Source organism: Poecilia mexicana, unplaced genomic scaffold, assembly GCF_051168715.1.
Source record: "Poecilia mexicana isolate PSO_F unplaced genomic scaffold, ASM5116871v1 scaffold_3, whole genome shotgun sequence".
NCBI classification, from domain to species: Eukaryota; Metazoa; Chordata; class Actinopteri; order Cyprinodontiformes; family Poeciliidae; genus Poecilia; species Poecilia mexicana.
In genome coordinates, this window is record NW_028263372.1 from 6,357,811 (window position 1) to 6,379,344 (window position 21,534).

At 39.7% G+C, this 21,534-nt stretch overlaps 1 protein-coding gene across 1 annotated transcript in view; it reads right to left on the reverse strand.

The window, feature by feature from the left end:
- The window catches only part of LOC106925612 (neural-cadherin-like), a 105,906-nt gene that overhangs the window by 72,022 nt on the left and 12,350 nt on the right, over positions 1-21,534 (reverse strand). Inside the window, exons 3-4 of the mRNA XM_088004601.1 lie at positions 12,658-12,872; positions 866-993 (exon numbers count right to left, since the gene is read on the reverse strand). Coding sequence (XP_087860727.1) covers positions 866-993; positions 12,658-12,872 — 343 coding nt within the window. The remainder of the gene's footprint in view (positions 1-865; positions 994-12,657; positions 12,873-21,534) is intronic.

Below are 21,534 nucleotides of genomic sequence, written 5' to 3' on the forward strand. Positions count from 1 at the left end.
GCGGTGAACCTTCCCAGATGTGACGAGTCTACCAAAAATACTACAGATGTGCATTAATAACAGCTCATCCAGGAGGTCAGAACAGAACCCAGAAGAACTACCAAAGCACTGCAGACGTCAGGTCCCTCAGTCAGGATCAGTGTTCATGACTCCACAAAGGCTCAGATTGGTCAAAAAACATCTTAGGGTGTTTTCACACCTGGTAGTCCAGTACAATCTGTTCAACCAGGGAATAAAACTTCAATATTTGTGAAAGCTGGTGTGGTTCTCTTTGACACTGCACTGTGTCAAACTAACCAAACTAATCGAAAAACCTGTTCCCCTCCTCACCTGTGGTGGCACTGCACCAACAACCACTGAAGGGGACAACATGTAAACGTCAGAAGACGAGTGTAAGCCTTCTCCCTTGACTGAATGAATGTCTTTTTACATTTGTATGATTTAAACATCTGTTTAAGTAAACATGTTAAGAGTGACATAAAGGAAAAACAGAAGAAAACTGTAATCTGGCCTGTACATTTTCATAACACTGCATGTTCCAGATGGATTAAGCTTTTAATGACCCTGTAAGCATCTTCAGTGAGCTTAGAAACACCCTCAACGCTCAACATCCCATCATAAACATACAATTACAAAAGTCAAACGCTGAGGGCCGAACGGACTGGACGTCAGGCTACTCACATGGACGGAATTTTAAGTGTTATCCATCCCATAATAAATGGATAAAACATAAACATTGCATGCAGGAATATTTCTTTAAGAGCTGTTTTGTGGAACATCTGCAGCCATACAGCACAGAGTGCAGCTAAGACCTGCAGGTTATATGCTAAACAAGTGCCAGCCTGTGTAAAATGAAGTGTCTCACCTTGCTGTTGCTACGGACGTCCAGCCGATGCCAGCGCCTGTCTGCCACGTTGATGTTCCCTGGCAGCTGCAGCACAAGCGTGCCAGAGCCATGGTTGATTTTCAAGGTTGGGGTCCCATCTATTAACTCTGGATGGAGAAAGAAAGAAGAAATGTGGGAGAAGAAAAGTGTGAGACCTGCTGTATGGCCAGTTTAAGGTTTCCTGCCATCTTCATCTGAAACGCATGGCAACGACCTGCATGAGGCATTCATGTGTTAAAACGGCACAAAGCAGGTTAAACTGTAGATATTTGCTCAATGGAGATTATCTTCCAAAAGCAGGTTGGGATGTGTTTGTTTTTTGTTTACTTTTTCTTCATGACAGTCAACAAACATCAAACAAAAGTTATTGCATTCTATTTTCTGACTTACTCAAATGGGAAATTAAAAGTTAATGAACTGGTTAAGATAGCTGGTGTGCTTTGCACCTTATGTAAAGAACTATAAGAAGGCATTTATACCGACCCACATTGACAATTCATTATGCAGACTGAACTTCAAAAGTTCAAGTGGGAAATGACAATTACGCCAACGCATCTTGAAATGTGCTATTTAAATCCATTATTTACGCAGGGTTAGGTGGAACAAAGTCGTAATGTGCCAGGCAAAAAAATAAAAATAAAAATAAACCTGTCATTCTCTACCAGGAAAGATTTCAGGTGATGTTGCCAGGAGTTGTAGATTTAGAATTGTTTTTATATGTCGTACACAAATTATCACATTTCTGGCACAACTTCAGTAACATTATAGACAAAGAGATGGAGAAGACACGTTTAGAGTAAAGGTATTGGAGACATATTATGAAAAACCTTAGAAGATATGTAAACATCTGTATAGGTGTTGGAGGTTCTGGTGTTAATTATCTTTTTATTAGCTAGCATCAAACAGGGTGCAATAGTGGCAAAAGTTGAACAATTTTCAACTTTCTTGTGTCACTTCACCAGCCTCTATGTGTAATTTAGTCAGTTGCTTGGCTAGAGCAATTCTTTGCACAAGTTCTATAGGAAATTAACAGAAAGGGAGCGACATTGTCTCCCGTGTGTGAAGTCCTTCTGAAGGGGTCAGGTTAAAATGTTCTGGACCAACTATGGACACTGGTCTGACAACCTTCAGACCTGTGCTTGGAGGCTTCTCAGTGTGATCAGATCACCAATAATGAATATCAGTATCAGTCAAACAATCAGAATCACATTCATTGCTTCATTCTTTGCCTGACTTTCAAATTAACTCTGGTTTTGTTCATTTGAGGGGCCCAGCCCACCTTCATGTAGAAACAATGTCAAGAGTTTCCACACTTGACAATCCAGTAAACTTGGTTCAATTGGGGACCAAAATTTGTTACATTTTCAGCTGGTGTGATTCACTTTCATACTGCACTGTGAAAACAAACCAAACCCTTTGAGAAACCTGATCAGCTCCATCTTTTTAGCAGTTGGAGGATTTCTCTACTCTTTGGCAAAAGACCATGAACCATTTCTCCTGCTACCGCTAGACTCATACATTTGTTTCCGTTGTATTTACCCAGAATGCCCTGCACTAGTTTACTTCCAGCTTTTGGAGCATTTTCCTCCATTTGATTTCAAACCGCACCAAGCAGAGACCAAGATTTTTAGGCGGAGCAAGAGTTTGCTGCATTTTTATTTTTTATCAACATCAGAGTTTGATTATGCATTCCCACTTCCCCAAACAAATTAAACTTTCTAGACAAACAAACTACAATTCGATTAAAGGGAACTGAACAGGGCTGGCGTGATCCGCAGCACTCAGACACCTCAACAATACTACCTTTCTGTTGCTCCAGCTTTGAGAAATGACGGTGGATGAATTACGATCAACTCAACGCCAGTTATGAACAATCGAGGGAAATTCCAGGGTGGGATAACTTTGTCCATCAGAATTATTGCCATTAACTCTTACTGTTCCTCCGCAGAGACTCGCAGGACTTCACTTAAAGTTCTGAAATGAACTTTAAGTGAAGTGGAAAACCTTCTAATTCTACTGATGTCTCTGGAGAGAATATGTCTGGAATTATGTCTCATGCCAATGCTGCAGCACGTCCTGCTTTTCAATTAAAAATATTATCCCGTCACAGCATGAGTCCAGCAGTTCATTGTTTCTAATTTTCCCCATGGCTAACCTGAAGCTATACTCACACAAGTCCAGTGCCAAAATTAGGGATTCACTTTGCACCTAAAGCATTTGCTCTTGGGTGTCAATTAAAAAAAAAAAAAAAAATGAATAAACCAAATCCCTTTTGGCTCTCTTACAGTTTCAGCTAAAAACACTTTGGTTTCAGTCTAGATAAAAAAAAAAAATCCATAATGAGTTTTGCTAACTTAGACATTCTTACATCGGACTGAATGTACCGGTCAGTGGAAGCTGGAAGTCACAAGAGTCTGCCAATGCTCTGACATCTTACCACAGACTTTAAAATGTAAAATAGCTAAAAATGTTTCCTACTTGGCCAAATGGATTTGAGTATATCGCTAAAATTACAACAGCTTGAAAATTACAATGGAAGTTCATCTTCTGTTTTGTTATATTATAGTTGATACAAAACACTGATGGCTAACATAATTTACTTCAATGTATTTTGCTATAAATATTTAGATTAACTATTAATCATTTATTATAATTAATAGTTATTATTATATTATAATTATTATAATTATAATTAATTATTAAATTATTATAATTAATTATTTATATTAACATAACAAAAGTCACATTGTAAAGCTATGACAATGTAAAAGGGCAGTTATAAATAGAGGGAAAAAAGGAATAAATTTCCACCAAAAAATCTGGATATTTTTAGATTACTCTTGGAAATTTCTGACTTTCAACAGTTAAAAACTGTCTTGACTTTTAAAACTCAGAAAATTACCAAAAGTTGAACATTTTAAACTAACAAAGAAATCTCCAAGTTTTTCTATAAAATTTCTGAGATTAATCTCAAATATTCTGTGGTTTTTCTAGCCATTGTTTTGAATGTTCAAACTTGGAAATTTCTTAGTTCTTTCCACAAAATAATCTCAATTTCTGAGATTTCTCTTGCAAATTTTTGACTTTTGTGAAACTTTGAAAGATCTCAAAATATTTCAGCCTAAAACTATTCTTCTTATTTACTATCCACAATTGCTCTACTATGCTGTCATATAGAACTCTGTCACTAGGTGAAATTAAAGATTCTTTTTCAACAAATTTATTCTATAAGTTTGATTGGATCTGGTACTGTGAACCATTTTTGTGAGGACGTGAGGCATGGCTTTTAAAAAAAGAAAGGTTAGCTTGACAACCGACTGTTTGGTCAAGCTAAGCAGGTTGTTTTCAGAATAATGTGATCATTTTCAGGGAAACTAATGATGACTTTCAGTTGTCCCAAAGAAGAATGCCGAGGAGATTAAAATCAGAAGTGAGAGAGAGCCACAGGCTGCTGCAAGAGCCAAACGGAAGACAAGAGAAAAATAAGAAGAGGAATCGATAAAAAGTACAGCAACAACCTGTGGACAAGGTGACAGAAGAGGAGAGAGAGGACCAATTTACAGTAAGCATGACTTAGCATGTCATGCTTACTGGTCAATTGGTCAATTGGTGATAAGAAGCAGGCACCTGAGAGGCGAAACAAAACTGAGAGACGGACTAAAACAGACAGAGCAGTACAAACGGAGGAGCTGCCGGAACAGAGCTGGGAGTACAAACATATTCCCCACTAAAGGAAGAAGAAGCCAGGTTTTTTCATGGACTGTTGAGCTACTGTGTGTTGTTGGCTAACGATCGACACAGTTTAACAAGTGCTTCATTCGCTAAATCAGGCCTTTATGTGCAGCGATTCATCAGTATTCAGTTCCACATCAAATGACTGCAGTTGTCACAGCATTAAAGAAAACACAACAACTGGGAGCAGCTGCTGATTTGTAGCAACAAGGCTGTTCCTGGGTAACGTAAAGCTTTTCTTTACTGAAACATTCACAACATTTCAGAAGGAAAACTAACAGGAAAACATATAAATGGGAAAAAAGTCACCTATTGGTCTGATAACAGTCTAACTAAACCAAATTTATTAAAATAAACCTTAGCAAGTAGATACAGGTTTATTCTTTCATTCTAAGCAAATCGTCTGCTAGTCGTATGTAAATACTAGAGAAGTCATGTTGTGATGACTTCCTGGAGGCTGAGTTTCAGAAAGAGGAGGAGTTTTTAAAGCGATGGGGCCAATTTCAAGGCATTAAATTACAAAGTAAAATTTCTTTTAAGTCGTGTTTGATATTCAGCATTTTCTAACTAAACTAAAGGTTACATAGTTACTTCATTGGGCTACAAAATGACACCATGTGCCTGGAAAACACATAACACTGGCCCTTTAAATATTTCTCTGTTATTTACTGGTTTAAAACAAACACTGATCAGCCAATCACCAACAAGTACTTCCAGAACTTTTCTTTTCCTCTTATCTCTTTTTTTCAGTTTGATGGGAAAACAGCATCTGCTGCAACTCACATTTAAAGTCCTTTACAATAACAATAATTAAACATCCTTGTGTTTTCCAGCAAATAGGAATTCAAGCTGTGAACGCGCCTCAGAGAGACAAACAAAGAGTGACAGGCAAGAAAAGAAGAAGCAAAATGTAAAAGCTCGGCTGGGTGTGGAGCAGAAGGTCTTCGTAAGATGGAAAGCCTTTTAAATGGTCTGTGAGCAACAGGGTTAGCACAAGACCGGGCCTCTGTACCGCTCCTCATACGTAATGCATTACCTCCTACTTCGACCAAAGGCAAGAAGCAGAGAGAGGACGAGAAGGAGAAGGACAGAGAAGTGTTTGCTTTGTCTACAAGGCTAGTTGGAGTTCCTGCAGAGATAGGAGGGGGGGGGGGGGGCGCTCTAAAATATAAAAAACTTTTTTCCACTTCTGCGGGTCTGGAGCTACACAGGCGTCAAACTGAGAGCATATGGGCTGAATAAACAGCATTACAAATCACACTGTTCTGCACTCCCTACCTCCGTTCCCATGACAGAAGCAAACATCAGTCTCACAGAGGCTGGAGCCCGCAGAAGTCAGTCTGTGTACAAATCAGCAGGTGAAACAGCAAGTTTAGAGCGCAGAGTGCCTTGTATAAATGGTGTGTCAGACAGCTAGCCAGCCCTCCAGTCAATGCATATTGGATCTCTCCATCCGCCACTTCCTGTTTTATAGCTAGTCTGGAGTCGGGCTATGGGAGCTGCTGTATGACAGCTTGGTGCAAACCAAGCAGAATGCAAAAGTGAATCTGTTTGTGTGCAAGACATTTTCATTTTTTTTTTCCCCAGGCATGGTCTCAATTTGTCCCTCCATCTTCTGTTTCAGCAGCAGTGCCATGTGAACCAGCAAACAGCTGCATTAGGTAAGGATAATACGTTCCTCCTGGGCCAGGGGAAATCCTTATCTGACACCCTGTCTGCGCCTGATTGAAAAGGCCCAATGTAATTAAGTGAATTTCATTTGTCTTGTTAATTTGCGTATTGATTGGAAACGCGCTGGCCTCTGGCTGCCAGGTTTTGCATGCACATGTTGGCGGGTGAAGCCTGCTGCTCCCAGTCATGTTCGTCTTTTATTGCTGATAAGACCCGGCACAAATCACCACGACGACAAACAATCTCCCAGCAAAGGTAAGAGAACATGTTATATGTGCAGCTTAATGAAGCTCATGAGAAGAAAAAGCAAAACAAACAAAAAGATCCACACAGAAAGAAGGCAGATATTAGAGTTCTGCAAAATATGTAGTTTAACAAATTAGATTTTATTTTAGATATCACTTGAATTAGGTAGGTAGATCAATGTTAACGTCCCAGTTACTGTGTTTGAAGTCAGGTGCATTGACCATTTGTGACAATTTGAATGGTTTTGTTCAAGAACAAAATTGGCAGCCGATGGACACTTTCTAAAAAATATAGATCTATAAGGTGACATTTTTGAAAACAAATTATACACAATACACAAAGCGCTTCAACAGAAACAAAAATAAGCATATTGTATGACTTTCTAAGGCAAATTAGTGATACCCTTTTTATGTTTAGTATTTGTAATGATTAATTTGTCTGCTTTTTACAAAAACCCATGTTTAGTTTGTTGTTGAGTAGATAATAACAATTCTTAGTGTAGGTAAAAAAAGAGACTTGATTTCCATCTATTTGAAAAAAGGTTTGAGCACCAATATCAAAGATAGCACAGTTAAAAACAAAATTATTTACAGCATAGCTCATTTAAAATTGATATTTTTATCTTCATTCCACAAAGAAGTTTGCTTCTGAAGTAAATGTCAGTTTGGCAGCTTAGCACCTTCACCAAATCCAGCTTCAAGCAAACAAGGTGCGTCCATCTGCTTGTGTAAGTTTCTCTGCCACGGTTCCAAAACTACCAAATCTGCAGTAGTTTTGGTAGTTTTGGAACCATAACAACCAAAAGTAGTTTCTTCCATTGCTTCTTCCAGTAGATTTGGAAAAGTAAAAGAAAGCATAAAAGAAAAAAAGTACAAAAATTATTAAGACTTTAAGACATGTATACCAGGCAGGCTTTGTACACGAGACCTCCAACAACCAGACTGGCAGAAAGACACAAGAAAGAATGAAAGACAGCTCTGATTTGATTTAATTCTCTATTTTATGCTTTCTTAATCAGAGCTGAAAAAATACTTCAATTAAATTCCAGACTTTTCCAGACTGTGAGTGAACCCTGCAGTATGCTGTATGTCCAGTCCTCATCACTTCCTATTACCTTTGTCATTTTATGTCTTAAGTTTGTAATGTTTCAAAACAATATGTGAAAAAGGACTCAGTCACTGCAGGGTGTCACTGCAGTGTAAAGGAATCCTGACTCAATAAAAACCATACAAACTGAAGGGGGATATTATGAATTTTCCAGACACTTAGTGCCAGTCCATGCATCAATCACATAACTGTTACCTTCAGTTGTTATGAAAATCATGTGTCTATCAAAAATAACTGGACAAAAAAATTGATTTTGCATCATAGCTGTACCTTACCACTTGAAATTGGTCTCTGTCTCTTTACCCTTTCCAACACACACCGTCAACAGTCATCACGTTTCTCCATTGTGCCGTTTACAACCATCCTATAATGAGCTCAGTTTGTCACATCCACCAGGTGTTTGCTAATTGCTGCTGACACTAGTCTGAAGGAACTGAGGAGAAGGTGAGGTGAGGAGGGGGAGGGAGGCTCTGTGGAGGTGGGAGCTCCAAGGTGGAGTTTTGGGTAAATAGGTGGCGTATTGTGTGAGCAAGTGTTTAGGGATTCCTGAATGGTTGCAATGGAGATTAAAAGATTTCTCAAACATGCATGAATGAATCAAAGTGTCACTTCAGGTATGTTTTTGATGAAGGAATAACATTATAGCTCAGGGGTGTCAAACTCCAGTCCTCAAGGGCCGCTGTGCTCCAGAGCCTTGCAGGTGACCTAATTATTCTATGCAGGTGTGGTGCAGCAGAGGCACATCTAAAAGTTACAGGGCAGTGTAGTTTGACACCTGTGTTATAGCATGATGTAAAGTTGATTTTACATAATCCTTAATAATCAATAATACTTTTGTCAATGTGCACTATATTACTGACTAACAAATAAGCTAAACAGTTTGAGCAGTATTATCCAAAGGCAAAGTGTTATGTTTTGAAACCCAAGCAGCCATTCTAGGCTAGAATGTTGTTGGAGCAAGTGGCATGAGTTCAACTTTATGATTCTTTTTTCTGTGTTGTTACTCCCATGAATAAAATATGTGTTCACCATTGGTCAATAAAAAAATGAATCCTTCATGAAGTGTGGTAAATCTGGTTCTCTGGATGTGGAAACTGTTTTGACCACCTTAAATCTAAAACACATTTATGCTAATCTAAGGCCTTATGTTTTACTGAAAGTATGCTGATTTTAAATTCAATATCTACCAGAGGTCAGCCGAGAATTTTTTTTTTTTTTCATACCGTTTTGGCCTCAACATACACACACATTACACTCTGTTCAATCCATGTAATATCCTGTTTTCCAAGTGCCTAAAGACTGGAAACAGCACACTGCTGTGTTGACAGTGTTTCTATGCGAATGCCTTCCACCTTCTCTGGCATGCACAGCAGGGCCGAGCTGCCCTTCGGCAGGAAAACAGGGTTGGTTGAGTGGGTGGCTTTGGAAGAGCTACAGCTCTGCAGCATAGTACATGTAAGTATTGTACTGAAGAAAAAGCCAATGAGGAATGTGAACAGGACAAACCGGATCCCTTCCAACCTATAAAAATACAACTGAAAAATCTGCAGGTAAATTTTTGTAATATTCAACAACAGACATAAAGATCAGTCATTTTTTCTTATATTTTCTGACAGTTTTAAGGGGAGCAGTATTATGTTTTTTTCCAGGCACATAGTGCCATTTCATAGCTCAATCAGGTAACTACGTTTCCTTCAGTTGTCCGAATATGATTTAGAAGAAATTTAAATACACTCCGGGTATGTTTATGATAAAGGAATAACATTATAACATGTTGTAAAGCTCAAACAAGTTGATTTTAAATAATCTTGTCCCTTTAATATATAAAGTACAACCCCTCGTTCTTTCTATTCCCAAGCTGTTTTCTGTGCTATGGCTTCCTATTTTATCTGAACTTTCCTCGAATGTTAAGCTCTGCTGGCTGGAAGAGAGCAATACTTTTGGTAACACTCCAAGTTGATTTTTCTTCCTGAACAACTTTTTGATTCACTTTCAATATTTCAGCTGCCAGCTCCCTTGTTTTGCCTTTGTTTCCTGTTAGCAGGTGCATCAGCGTGAACAGATCTGGAAGCGTTCTGTTTTAACTGCAGTTATTTCCTTCCACAAAGTTAAACAATTGACTGAACCTACTCCAAGAGGTATGATTCCATCATATTCTAGCCATGAGTTTTATCACATTAAAGTGAGAGTAAGACATTTAGAACTCCATTCACAATATATTTAACAGTTTACCCAACTATGTTGAATACAAGCTACGTTGAGTTTTTAAGACCCCAAAGAGGCTTTATTTGAGCCAGGCAGGATTCTCATGGTAATATATTGAACTTGTCACCTACACCAGAGCGGGTAACATTTAGATTTTAAGAAAATTAAAGGTTTGTTGGTAATTTTAGCAGAAAGGTTGGATAAAAGCAGAAAGGAGTAAGTTGAGGTCGTCTGGGATCCATGGATGACTGGATATATTCTACTGAAGTGGGATTCCAGGGAAGACCCAGAATGTCCTCAAAAAGCAACAGTCACCATTAAGACAAAAACATGACTGTTAGGGTGTTTTCACACTTGATAGTCAGGCAAATTTGCTTCAATTAGGGAGCAAAATTGCAACATTTGTTCCATTTTCAGTTGGTATGGTTCACTTTCACACTGCACCTTGTCAAACAATCCAAACTATTGAAAAACCTGTTCATTATCCTGCCTGTGGGGGTGCTGCACCAAGAACCACTGAAGTAAATGACACAAATGGCACTGATCACAACTTCCTTCTTCACAAAATGCAAACAAAAACAGAGTGGCGTCGGATTTTAGCTGCAACTTTCAATAAGAACAAGATAAAGGAGATTATTCAGAGCAGTTATTCTTTCTGTACATTCCAAACACACAAAGATGATTAAAACAGTTATGCCGTCTATAATTCTGTAGCATGAGCCTCTAACACAGGCTGGGCTCCCTGATGGGTTTGTTACATGCACCAGGTCAACCTTGAAACAAGTTAATTAGAGCTCTAAATATATACAGCCTGACTAATTACACACTGCACATGGATCCCACTAACGACTCAACTAACCTAATCCAAAGTCTTTACGACCCAATAAACCCCAAAACACCCTCTGCAACAAAACAACGAGAGCAAAATGAAATCATTCAGGAATTACACAGCAAACCTGCCGGTAACATGCACCCAAACATCCACACACACACACACACACACACACGCACGCACACGCACCACACACACAACACACCCGACTCTCCCTACGGACCTCCCCTCCCACACTTATTACTTTGGCAGTGATAGAACAACAGCATCTCTCCCAGGAGAGCGGACCGGTGCAAGGAACGGAATAGCAAGAGATATGAGGAGGTGTTAGTCTATCAGATTAAAACACTAAATATACCAAGATCTACAACACTTCCTGCTCTCGTTTTATCTGTCTATAAATCCTGCTCTCTATTAAACTGGCTTTGTTGTCTTAAAACATTGTGAACACAGCTGCAGTGAGAAAAGAGAGGTCAGTCATTTTGACTCCAAACGTCACAGACACAAAATTAAATGTATGCAACTTTTTCTCATCTGTAACGCCTCACTTTGGAGAATGAACAGCAGTGATAACAACGTCGGTGAGAAACTCCCACCAAGTCTTCTCTGCTCACCTCTTGGAGTTCAACGTGACAGGAAGTTCTTTTCTGCCGAAACTTTCTGCTTCCCCTCATGAAGTCTACATATGTAACAGTATATAGGTTGAGGTGTCCTTTTGTAGCTGCCAACTTGTTCTTTTCTCTACAGCCTTGCATCGGGGTGCAGTCACTCCAGACAATGGTACGGACAATCCGCCATAAATCTTTGTGAAATATCTGGTTCACCACATTATCTAGGCGAGGGGAAGTATGATAAAATATGGGCATGCAAGTTTTCCATCATGCAGCTGTGTAATAGCACTCAATCATGAGTTTGGGCCCATTTTAGGGAGATGTTATGCTTTCAGGGCTTTCATGTAATTTTTTTTTCCAAACTCAACTTTTAAGATATTTAGTTTTGTATGTTAATTTTAAAATATATTTAAAAAAATACAACATCATTACTGCATGTATGTACAACTGGAAAGAAGGAAGGAGGGAATAAAGGAAGTGTGGAAAACACCACAAGTTCACTGGACTGTGCCATGTAGGCTTGTCTGGACTGTGATTGGCTGACTAGCCAATCACAGTTTGTGAGGTCTAGTGTGAGGCAGAACTTTTTTTTTTTTGTAGTAGCTTGCAGTAGTTCGACAGCATAGCAACTATATTATTAAGATGAGTTATAAGTGTGATGTTTGCTGACCATTTAGTTTCCTTGCATCAAGAACTGTAAGTTGAGCTATAAAGATGGCTCATCTTTAACCGGATGCCTGCAGTTTTTTCTGATAAAATTACCACGCCCTTTAGTTCAGGAAGGAACCATGTGTTCGTATTCAGCAGCCATATAAAAACACACCAATACAGGATCGTGGTCTAACAGACCGACAGATGTTCAACCGTTTCAGTGAACTGGATGGTGCAGTCATTTCCCTGCAACTCAGTCAGACTTTCATTGCATTCACCAAACAACTCTGAGTTAAACTTAACTCCCTAAAGATAAAGAATTGAGCTGGAGAAAGATAGTTTTACCAAATGTGCAGGACAAGGAATACACCTCAACCTAATCCATCCATTTTTCCTTAGTGCTCTACCTCACTAAACATCTCAGTTATTCAATTCCCTTACATTACCATAAACTCTAGTTTTGATGTGATGGAAGCATACAGTCTCATCATATTGTCAGGTCTTGCAAAGTGGGAGGCTGAAGTTAATTAGGTAGTGATTTAAGAACCGTCCCTGGCTCCTTCTAAAGTGAGAAATGTCACCTTTCCCTTACATTTGGCAGACTTTCTGGTCTAATTTTATTCAGAGTGCAGCTACCTTCCACTGCAATGTTGTATAAATAAAAAGGTTGAAAGCATTTCCTCTCTTTATTGAGCCAAAGTGTTTCTGCATCCTACCTATGGCCATGAAGTCCTCGTGGTCCCAGGCTTGCAGCTGTGCAAGTGGGCCGCTGTACAGCAGCAGTCCATCAGCCACGTCTGTGATAAACTCCAGCGACACATGGCTCTCAAAACAAGGCAGCATAGGAGGAAACCAAGCATAGCCATTGCCATGGAAACTGTGCTTGTTCTGCTGGCATTCAGGTCCCTCGAACTGAGCAGGGCACTGGCACCTTGGGAAGAAGGAAAAATCAAAAAGAAGAAATTATATGAATTAGTAAATGCAATAAATCTGTAATTTGGCTTTTAGTGGCATTTCCAGAGAAGTCGGTTATGTAACTTAAAAAGCACAATCTCCCTCACCGTTTCTGGATCCCATTTTTGTCGAATATTTTTACAAGATTCTGGCAGCGTGTTGAACCCCCGACTCTCTGTAAGTTCACAGTTGCATCCGCCTCTCAGGCGATGCTCCCCTTCCGACGATCACTCACACTCCGTATGTTCCACAGATGCAGATGTTCTCATTAGTGGCAAAGCCACAGGGAGGGAAATCACTGGATCACCAGGAAACTCTTCTTGCACTATTTTCAGACGTTCAAGGTCTCATTTACACCGTTTTCCTGTCAAAATGCACCTCTTACCTTTTCTCTGTGGAAGCACTGTGTGCTTGTTTCAGTCTCTGCTTTCTGGGTTTCAATCTGCTTCGTAACCCTTTCTGACTCGGTTGGGTTTTGTGATTGGAAAAAAGCAAAAATAACCTGACAGTGTAAAATATGTTGCTTGTGTTAACATTTTCAAACAGTTTTAAACCAGTGATCATCAAACAGCCATGTCCAATCACAGAAATCCTGTTACTTGTAAACAGCACACGACCCCATGCCGGAATGCTGTGTAACCCGGACCCTAAAGCGTTATTAACTGCAGCGCCAACAGAGCACTCTCTACCAGCACCGAGAGAAGAGCGTGACACCGATGAGAGGACGTGCCGCTGCACGCTCAAAATCACCGCCGACCCCACATCCTGAACCCTGTTCGCTAACAGCTGAACTCCTGGAACGGCGAGCTGGTGTAGGGGAATAATTAGCTGCTGCACCGGTGGGCGCTGAGCGAAGCTAATGAGTAGATATAAGTATGACTGAAGCTGAAAAAGGAATCAGTTATAAAAGAGGCAAGCGGTAATTAGTTACGGTGTCAGATGCTGTTGTTCAGATGTAAAGTTGTTTCAAAAAGTGCAGCAGGGCTAGAATGAAGACATGACATATTATATTACACTGTATGATGTGCTTGTGTTGGTCTCCATGGACTAATGGGTCCAAAATAAAACTTCTGTTAGCCATGCTTATTGGTTTTGCAGCCTATTCGTTAACACCAACTGTTTACATGTATTTATCACAGGTTTCTGTAACCGTCTCCCCATATTTTTCAATCATATTCAATAAATCAGAATATGCATTCTGATGCGGTTCGTATGGAATAAGCAGATATTAAATATATTTGTCATTACGCCTACATTTATGTATTGAAACAGTTTTATTTATAAGTCTGATGTAATATTCTAATCATAAATATGGTTATTATGATTTGGTAAGACTTAGTCTGACCAAATCTATGATATGATGAGTTTGAGAGGTTTGCTGGTCTGGAGCATACAGGTGTATAGAAACAAAATCCTGTGAAGAAAGAGATTAGAGCCATGCGATGGACTGGCAACCTGTCCAGGGTCTGCCTCCTTCATGTTCTTCATTTGTACAGAGCAGTATGTTGTTGCTTCAGTGGTGGATAACCGCATGTAAAGTGATAAATAGCTACATGTTTTTTTGTCTACAACAGTAAAATAATTTCATCCCGTTTCTATCACTTCCAGCCGCTACAGAGCAGCGCACACTGCTGCTCTGAATGCAGTGTCAGCCACATGTAGTTTTTATGTTAAAAACCTGATTTTTTTTGGTGCCCCTGGGGTGCCCCTGGGGTGCCCCTGGGGGCACTAAGTGGTCTGGGTTCTCCCAGGCCACTTAGTACTCTGTGTGTAATAAGTTACGAGTGGCGGCACTGCCTCCTTCACACACTGTTCAGAGACCAAAAGTACTTCTTCAAATGGACTATTCCGCTCTGAATAAATAGATTTTTCAGACTGAAACTTCTTCTCCAGTTCGTCAGTATGCTATTGCACTCACAAACACACGTGCATACACACTTGGTCTCACTGGTGTTTCTAGACAGCTCATTTCTCATCCAGATCCTCTTTTATTCCTATTCTCAGTTTTCTGTCTGGTTTCTTCAGACATGAATGAGGAGAAATCCAGAGCACAAACAAAACGCTGTCCATGATTTTAGGGGCATATTACACAGACTTTCACTAACATGACTATTCGACATAATAAAGTACACCCCAGTTCAGTGATTCATAGCATGTGTTTATGTGGGTATTGTCATTGTCAGTTAACACATTTTAACCTCTGTGTTTTGATCTTTAGTAAGCCGTTGTGTCATGCAGCAGGATAATGATCCCACCCTAAAACAGAAGTAATGATTAGCAGTAACACCACCACAGCCAGAGTCTCAGTTTTGGCCTTTCTGTGTACATTTTAATGATATGATGAATGATAAAAATCCCTGATATCTAACATGTTTTTCAGACTATGTAGGGACAAAAACTGGCTAACGACATCCATGGATGTCCGTTGTTTGAACAGAAATATCTTCAGTGAAGTGTAATCAAGACCCAAGGAAAAAGCAACATGCTTGTATTTCCATTTTTGTAATGTCACGCTAATTCTCTGTGCACAATCTGAGACGGTTTTTGGTTCAAACCTTCCAATCCTCTTACGGCAGCTTTGTTTTGCTACTTTTGTTGTCAGCTGGAAATTGGGCCGGGGTGCCGTAATCCCAGCCCTCCCCCTTTAACTGTCTTGCTCCTGAAATCTCATTATTAATCCCAGTGCATTGATTATCTACATGTTCTCCTTTCAGTCGTGACTTGTGATCTGTTTGTGTGTGTTGGGGGTGGGGTCGTATCAGGAAGCCCGTGAAGCAGAAAACTATCCTGCAGCACTTTTATCTTTTTATTAATTCTTATCTCTTTGTGTTATTTCGTACCACCTCACTTCTCCTCTCTGGCACTATGTTTTTTTTTTGTTTTGTTTAGTTTTTTTTATACCTTTTATCTTCACTCCCATTTTGGTCCCTATCATATATTGTCATCTGTTTTTGTCTTCTTACCCCACAAAAACATTTTCCATCTTTCTTCGTCTCACCTCATGTTGCTCTTTTTCCTCAATATCCACAAACTTTATTTTCTTTTCTCCCTGCCTTTCTGTTATCCTCCCGCTGACACACCTTCCTGGTCTTAAATTTCTCTATTTCTTCCTCTCTTCCACATTCTAATTTAAGTTTTTCAGTTTCTAATATCCCACATTTGATCTAGTCTCCTCTCAGAGATCCCACAGCAGATGTTGCGGGTCTCAGGTACCCTGGAGTTATTGGAAATATGACAATCATACAGCAGCTGTGACCCAGGCCTGGGAATCTCACCTATTTCACCTTCTTCTCACCCTGACATCTGTTTGGTTCATACTTCATAAAGCAATATGTCCCACATTTCTATTTAAAGAACAGCTGATATCATGAACTTGCTTTTGCAACAACTGCAAAAGAAGCTTAAAATCTTAGTTTTTATTTTTCGGGGTTGTATTTTCCTAAATTAAACCTCAGATTCACTGGCAATGAAATATGATACTAGAAGAGAACACCAGGTCAGAGGTCAAAATGTTTCACTACACAATGTATGTGGGGACAAACAGAACAGCTTTGCACTTGTTGCAGTGACTCCTTCCTGTCCAGGGACTACTGGACCCAAACCATGGCAACAAGATTCCCTTAAATGTCCCCCGGCTGACTCCTTCAAATGTTTAGCTTTCTAAACATCTAAACATCACTTGGATATGACTGCAGGCTCGCCTGGGAAAGTCAAGAAGTATGAATAAATCCCAAAAAACTGCAGAAATCCTATTACATCTGTTATAAATGAAGACATTTCTGGTGAGGAATAAATGACCCATTCTATTTTGTAAGAGGTATGTCCTGTTTAACATGGGATGCTGTTTGTAAAATTTAAATTAGTGTCTTCAGTCAGAGGCTTCTTCAAATTCACTGTAATACAGACCGCTACCAGAGATGCTTCCTGCCTGCTTTGGGATCAAAGAAGTACTTTGAATTTGAATCATCAACCAAACACAGACTCAGGTTTGTAGGCGGAATAGGATTCAGATTTTTGATCTGGATCAGAGTTAAATTACCCATTCACACTTCCCCAAACAAACTGGACTTTCTAAGCAAACAAACTAGAACTGGTGTGAATACACCCAAAAGCTCAAGAATTGTTGTGTTCTGTGTTTTCTGTGTAGTTATTTTTGAGGTTTTCTGTGTTTAGTCCTTTTCCTGTCCTGTCTTCCCTGTTGATTGATTCCCAGGTGTGTCTAGTTACCTGATTACCCTCCCTGTGTATTTAAACCCACCTGTTGTCTTTGTCTCTTGTCGGGTCCTTGTCTACTGTCAGTTGTTGTCTAACGTCTATGCTCTCCAGTAGAACTGCGAAGTCCAGGTTAGCGTTAGCTCTCATTTTTCAGTCCTCAGTATTTCAGTTGCTACCGGTAATTACCTGTGTGCTAAACTCTCTGCCATGCCGCCTGTATTGGACTGTGTGAGACTTATTTATTAAATTCATCATTTTCTTCTACAACCTGGGTCCTAGGCGTACATCCTCACCGCACCCCCAACCACACATCATGACAAGAATGATGTCCTACAGTTTGATGTTCTGCCTTTGACATCATCGACATGTCGCCAGGTTGCCTAATCTCTTCTGCACAATGACATATTAATCAGAAGAAGGCATGTTGTTTACATACAAGATCAGAAAAACTGTGTATTTTCTTTATTAGTGTAGGAACCTCCAGATAAAGCTTTACCCACTCTCTGGCCACTCAAAGTGCATAATGGTTTAGTTCTGCCACTAAATGAAACACAACGCAAGCAGCTGAAATGAGTTTCCTCTTAGAGACGTAGTGAGCTGGTTGACTGTTAGGGAGAAACGTCTCTGTCCAAAAGGAGCCAGCTCGACGAAATCTTCAGTAGAGGTGTTTATGTCATGTCCTACTGTGATGTGACACATCTCCCTCTGTCTCACTGAGAGATTATATCAGTTATCAGATGAGCTCTAGGAGCTACGCAGGGAGAAGGTTGTCTGGGGATATCTGCTAAAGCTGTTGGCACAGCAACCAGGATAAAACAGTATACGACCAACAGACAGGCGGCTTGATGGATGGATGGCAGGATATTCTCCCAGTCTAAGACTTTGTGTTGGAGCAGTAATGTGCAATCAATGATTTATAACTATGCACTTCCTGCGCATCACTCCCCTTGCGGATAGCCACCTAGGCCCCAAAATAAATTATATTTGTTACATTTTTGAACATTTTTGGGGCATCTAACCTTTGGGGATCAGTAGTTTCAGTGACTTCTTTCTGCCTTGAAATTAGTTTAGTCTTCAGCTTGGTTTGGTTGGGTCAACTAGCAACTCTGCTGGAGCACAGCTGTGGGTGTATTGATCACATGAAAGCTCAAAATGTTCTTCTTAAAAAAAGATCAAATAAATGTCCAACCCTACGGTCCCTCACACAGGAAATGAGAGCAGGCCAATCTCTGCTCAGTTTGTGTTGCAAGACTGCATGTATCAGATCTGTGTTTGGAAAAGCAAGCTGGTTTATGAGTGTTGCCCAGATTTGCCAAGAGAAAGAAAAGAAGGAGGAAGCAGACAGTAATTTCTACTGAGAGCTGTGTTTTTTAAGTCCGCTCGCCCACATGCTGTCATTAGCTGGTGGCTATGTGCTCACTGTACTGCAGGCTGCCACTCAAAAAGAAGGCCTGTAATCAGAAATCAGTGCAAGACATGAAATTACCAGGAGATAATTGTTTCAAGTTAACTTTTTGGTTTATTTGTGTTTTAAATATTTGGGGGTTTTTTTGTTTCTAGCTGTTAAATGTTTGATTCTCTTTAAATCATCACAAACACAGAAAAGCTCAAATGATGTAAAGCAGTTTGCAAATCAGGTTACAAAAATCCAAGAAAAAAGATTCATAGAAACTAAATATTCTTTAAAGCTGAGACTTTAACGTGTTGATTTCTATTAATGGAATTAATAAAAATGTCATTAATTTAACATGTTAAAAATTTTAATGCAAGGAATCACTTTTTGTGTGTGTTTTTATACAACCAAAATTCTGACAGGAACCTCTGTATTTGCACGTTTTTCTGGTCTGCCTGTAAATCTAACACACAAGTGACATCCACAAAAACCACAGTGTTGGATGACAAAGCTGCTTCTCTTGACCCACTAGGAGTTAATTTCTGCTTCTAAACTGATCTGATGGGATGCTGGTGAAGACTATTGTTGTGCTCAAGTTGCACTAAAAGCAGTTAACCTAGAGGTGAAACTATTCAAGGTTAAAATAGCATCTTAAAGCTAAACACGCAGCAGCAGCACAGACATCCTCAATGCTAACATCAGCATCAACAGGCCACAGAAGAAGCTTCATGAATGATCAGGAGTTCCTGAAACACCAGAAAGATGAATTGATACAATAACACTTTGCATAAATCTGATGGTTGACTAACTTAAATAACAGATTAAAAGCAATAAGCATCTGTTGTTGAACTCATATGTCTATTTATTCAATGATTTAGCAGCAGAAAATCTTGCTTATTTAGTTTTCCATTAAAACGCGATTAGCTACAGACCCTGAATCTCGACCCCTAACTTTATTAAAAATCTGAATGGAGTTCCACCACCAATACGTTTGCATGCAAGTGTAAATTTACGTGTGTTTGTGTGTGTATGTGTGGTTGTGTATGTGTGTGCATGGTAAATAATTCTGGGATTAAGTCTAACATCAAGCCAGTGAGGTCCAGCAGTGAGCCACATGCTAGCCCTGCCAGCCAGACGCCCATCCTGGCCATTTCACTCTCTGCTTCTAATTAAACGAAGCCGAAGGGTAAAATTACCTTCTGCATGTCCAGTGAAGAAAGCTTTGTGGACACGTGTGATGGAGGCTTTTGTTCATCTGCAACAATGAATCTTAAGCAGATGTGTGTGCGTGGGTGTATGTGTGTGTGGGCCTTCAGTTTCATGTATTTGTTCAAGTTGTAATTCCGAAGGATAAAATCTGCTTATACTAAATCATTTTGAGCAGAAATTTTCAGGTTGTTTCAGTATTATTTTATGACAACTAATTCCAAGGTGTCTGTGTCTAAACCAGTGGTTCTTAACCTGGGTTCGATCGAACCCCAGGGGTTCGATGAGTCGGTCTCAGGGGTTCGGCGGAGCCTCTGCCGCGGAGGTAAAGACACACTTGTGTAAAGTCGTGATGACGCCACGCTTTGCCATCACTTGCTGCAGAGGATCACGTTACATTGCTTAGCCAATCAGAGCTGCGGAGGAGCACTGATTGAAGGAGTTCCACTCTCAGCATGGATTTGAACTTGTGTCTTTAATTACTTCAGCGTTCGTTGTACTTCTAAATCTGCTCCTTAGTCGCATCTTTTCGGGGTTGCTACTGCCTCTAGTGGCGTGGTTGTGGTAACACAACTAATATAATTACATTACTAAATCAGAATACCGCAAAGTCTTATTTATTATACATTTTTCATTCTCTTAAGAATGTAGAGCTAATTAAATGATCTAAACAAGACCTTAAAGTGGTTCCAGTTTCTCTCGATGCCCAACCTATTGAAACTGTGGCAAATTTGAAATACCTTGGGTCGTTCCTGGACTGTCAGCTCAACCTTGCTGAAAACACTGACTATATTCTGAAGAACTGTTCTCAGAGACTCTACCTTTTAAGAAGACTTAGTGGTCAGAAGACCCAACTTAGAGGCTCTAGTAGGGTCACCCTCTATGTCTTGAATTTGGGGCGGTGGGGAAATCATGTTTTATTTATCACTACAGAAGGGTTCAGTGAATGCGCATAAGAAACTGGTGGGTTTGGTACCTTCAAAAAGATTAAGAACCACTGGTCTAAAGTGACTCATGATTTCATTACTAGATTTCACACAGTCATACCATTAGCACTTATCAACAGCCACCAGTTACTTTGTCTCGCTGCTACTAAACAGCTACATCTCTTTAACAGTAATGCCACTGTGCTAAGATTGATATAATTAGCTAACATGTGTGTTTTTTAACTTTAGAAATTGTCATTTTTCAACTGTATTCGATGCAAGTGAGATTTAGGACAAAATCAACAACATTGCCTTGACCAGACGACAGAGCGAAGCTGCGTCACATTTCTAAGGAACATTTCCACTTTCCTCTTAAGCAAACGCCAGTGTAAGAACTGTTTGTTAATGTCATCATAAAGTATAGTTTGCATTGCATTCATGCTGTTAAAGTAAAGAATGTGATAAAAGTGTAATCCCAGTCACTGATGTTAGATGTAATTGGTTGCAAAGAGCCCATCACTTCCACGTCTGCAGAGCGCAGCCTGAGGATAACGCAGCACATCGGGCTGAACGGCGCCGCCATCAAACAGGGTCAGCATGTTTCCTTTAACTCACCAAGACTTGAATTCGCTCATGTCATAAACAATATATGTAGTTAATGATGTGCTGAAAGGAGTTCACCTCACTCATGGTCTTGTTTACAGACATTTATGCTAATAGAGACATTTAGTCTTTGGCACAAGAAGCGGCGTTATGTGACAGCTAACATCTTTCATCTAGGAGAGTGTGAGAGGTTTCTTTCTATTTAGAACACCAGGAAACAGAAGCATGTCAGAGTTGTACTTTGTCTTTCATTTTTACATCATGTTTTTAGTTTTGCAACAGGGAAGATAACTGCA